General features: G+C 59.1%; 1 protein-coding gene across 1 annotated transcript in view; it reads left to right on the top strand.

The window, feature by feature from the left end:
• EIF4G3 (eukaryotic translation initiation factor 4 gamma 3) overlaps positions 1-944 on the top strand; it is a 30,486-nt gene that overhangs the window by 25,072 nt on the left and 4,470 nt on the right. The window contains exons 15-17 of the mRNA XM_018574725.1: positions 179-285; positions 355-527; positions 689-814. Of these exons, the coding sequence (XP_018430227.1) occupies positions 179-285; positions 355-527; positions 689-814 (406 nt within the window). The remainder of the gene's footprint in view (positions 1-178; positions 286-354; positions 528-688; positions 815-944) is intronic.

The following is a 944-nucleotide window of genomic DNA, read 5'->3' as shown; positions in this document are numbered from 1 at the left end:
CCTCCCTCATCTCCTCCCTCATCTCCTCCCTCATCTCCATCCTCACCTCCCTCCTCTCCTCCCTCCTCTCCCCCCTCCTCTCCCTCCTCCTCTCCCTCCTCCTCTCCTCCCTCCTCTCCCCCCTCCTCCTCTTCTTCCTCCTCCATAGTTGGGATCTGACGTCTTTGTCTCCTCACAGGCAAGATGGAGAGCGCGGAAGGTGACAAGTCTCCGGTGTCGGAGGAGGAGGTGGAGAGGAAGTCGAAGGCCATCATAGACGAGTTCCTCCACATCAATGACTACAAGGTAAGGGAGGCTCCTCCTCTAGTCATGTGACGTTCTGCACGGATGTCATTGTCTGTTTCCCGTCTCCAGGAGGCCATGCAGTGCGTGGAGGAGCTGGGCGCACAGGGCGCGCTGTCGGTCTTTGTCCGGGTCGGCGTGGAATCCACGTTGGAGAGAAGTCAGATCACCAGAGATCACATGGGGCAGCTGCTCCACCATCTGGTGCAGTCCGGGAAGCTCAGCAAGCGGGACTTCTTCACGGGGTGAGTGGTGATGATGTCATAGAGCCGCGTGGCGAGGAGGAGAACGCTCGGATTGCCCATGTTCCCGTATTATGTGTGAGGTCAGAGTTCTCGGGTTGGGACGTCTGTTCCCTGATTGGGGGTTTCTCGTCCTCTGCTGATTGGTCAATAATTCTCTTCAGATTTTCGGAGACTCTGGAACTGGCGGAAGACATGGCCATCGACATCCCTCATATCTGGCTGTACCTGGCGGAGTTGGTGACGCCCATGTCCAAGGAAGGCGGCATCTCCCTGAAGGAGCTAATCACGTGAGTGTGACCCGTGACATGAGCGCGGCGCGTAGCAGGTCCGTCCTCCTCCAATGGCGGGACGAGCGCGGCGCGTAGCAGGTCCGTCCTCCTCCAATGGCGGGACGAGCGCGGCATGGGGGTTACGCTT

Source organism: Nanorana parkeri, unplaced genomic scaffold (genome assembly GCF_000935625.1).
Source record: "Nanorana parkeri isolate BGI_ZX_2015 unplaced genomic scaffold, ASM93562v1 scaffold3190, whole genome shotgun sequence".
Classification (NCBI taxonomy): domain Eukaryota; kingdom Metazoa; phylum Chordata; class Amphibia; order Anura; family Dicroglossidae; genus Nanorana; species Nanorana parkeri.
The sequence above is the reverse complement of the archived record's forward strand: the minus strand, read 5'-3'. Positions and strand labels throughout refer to the sequence as shown.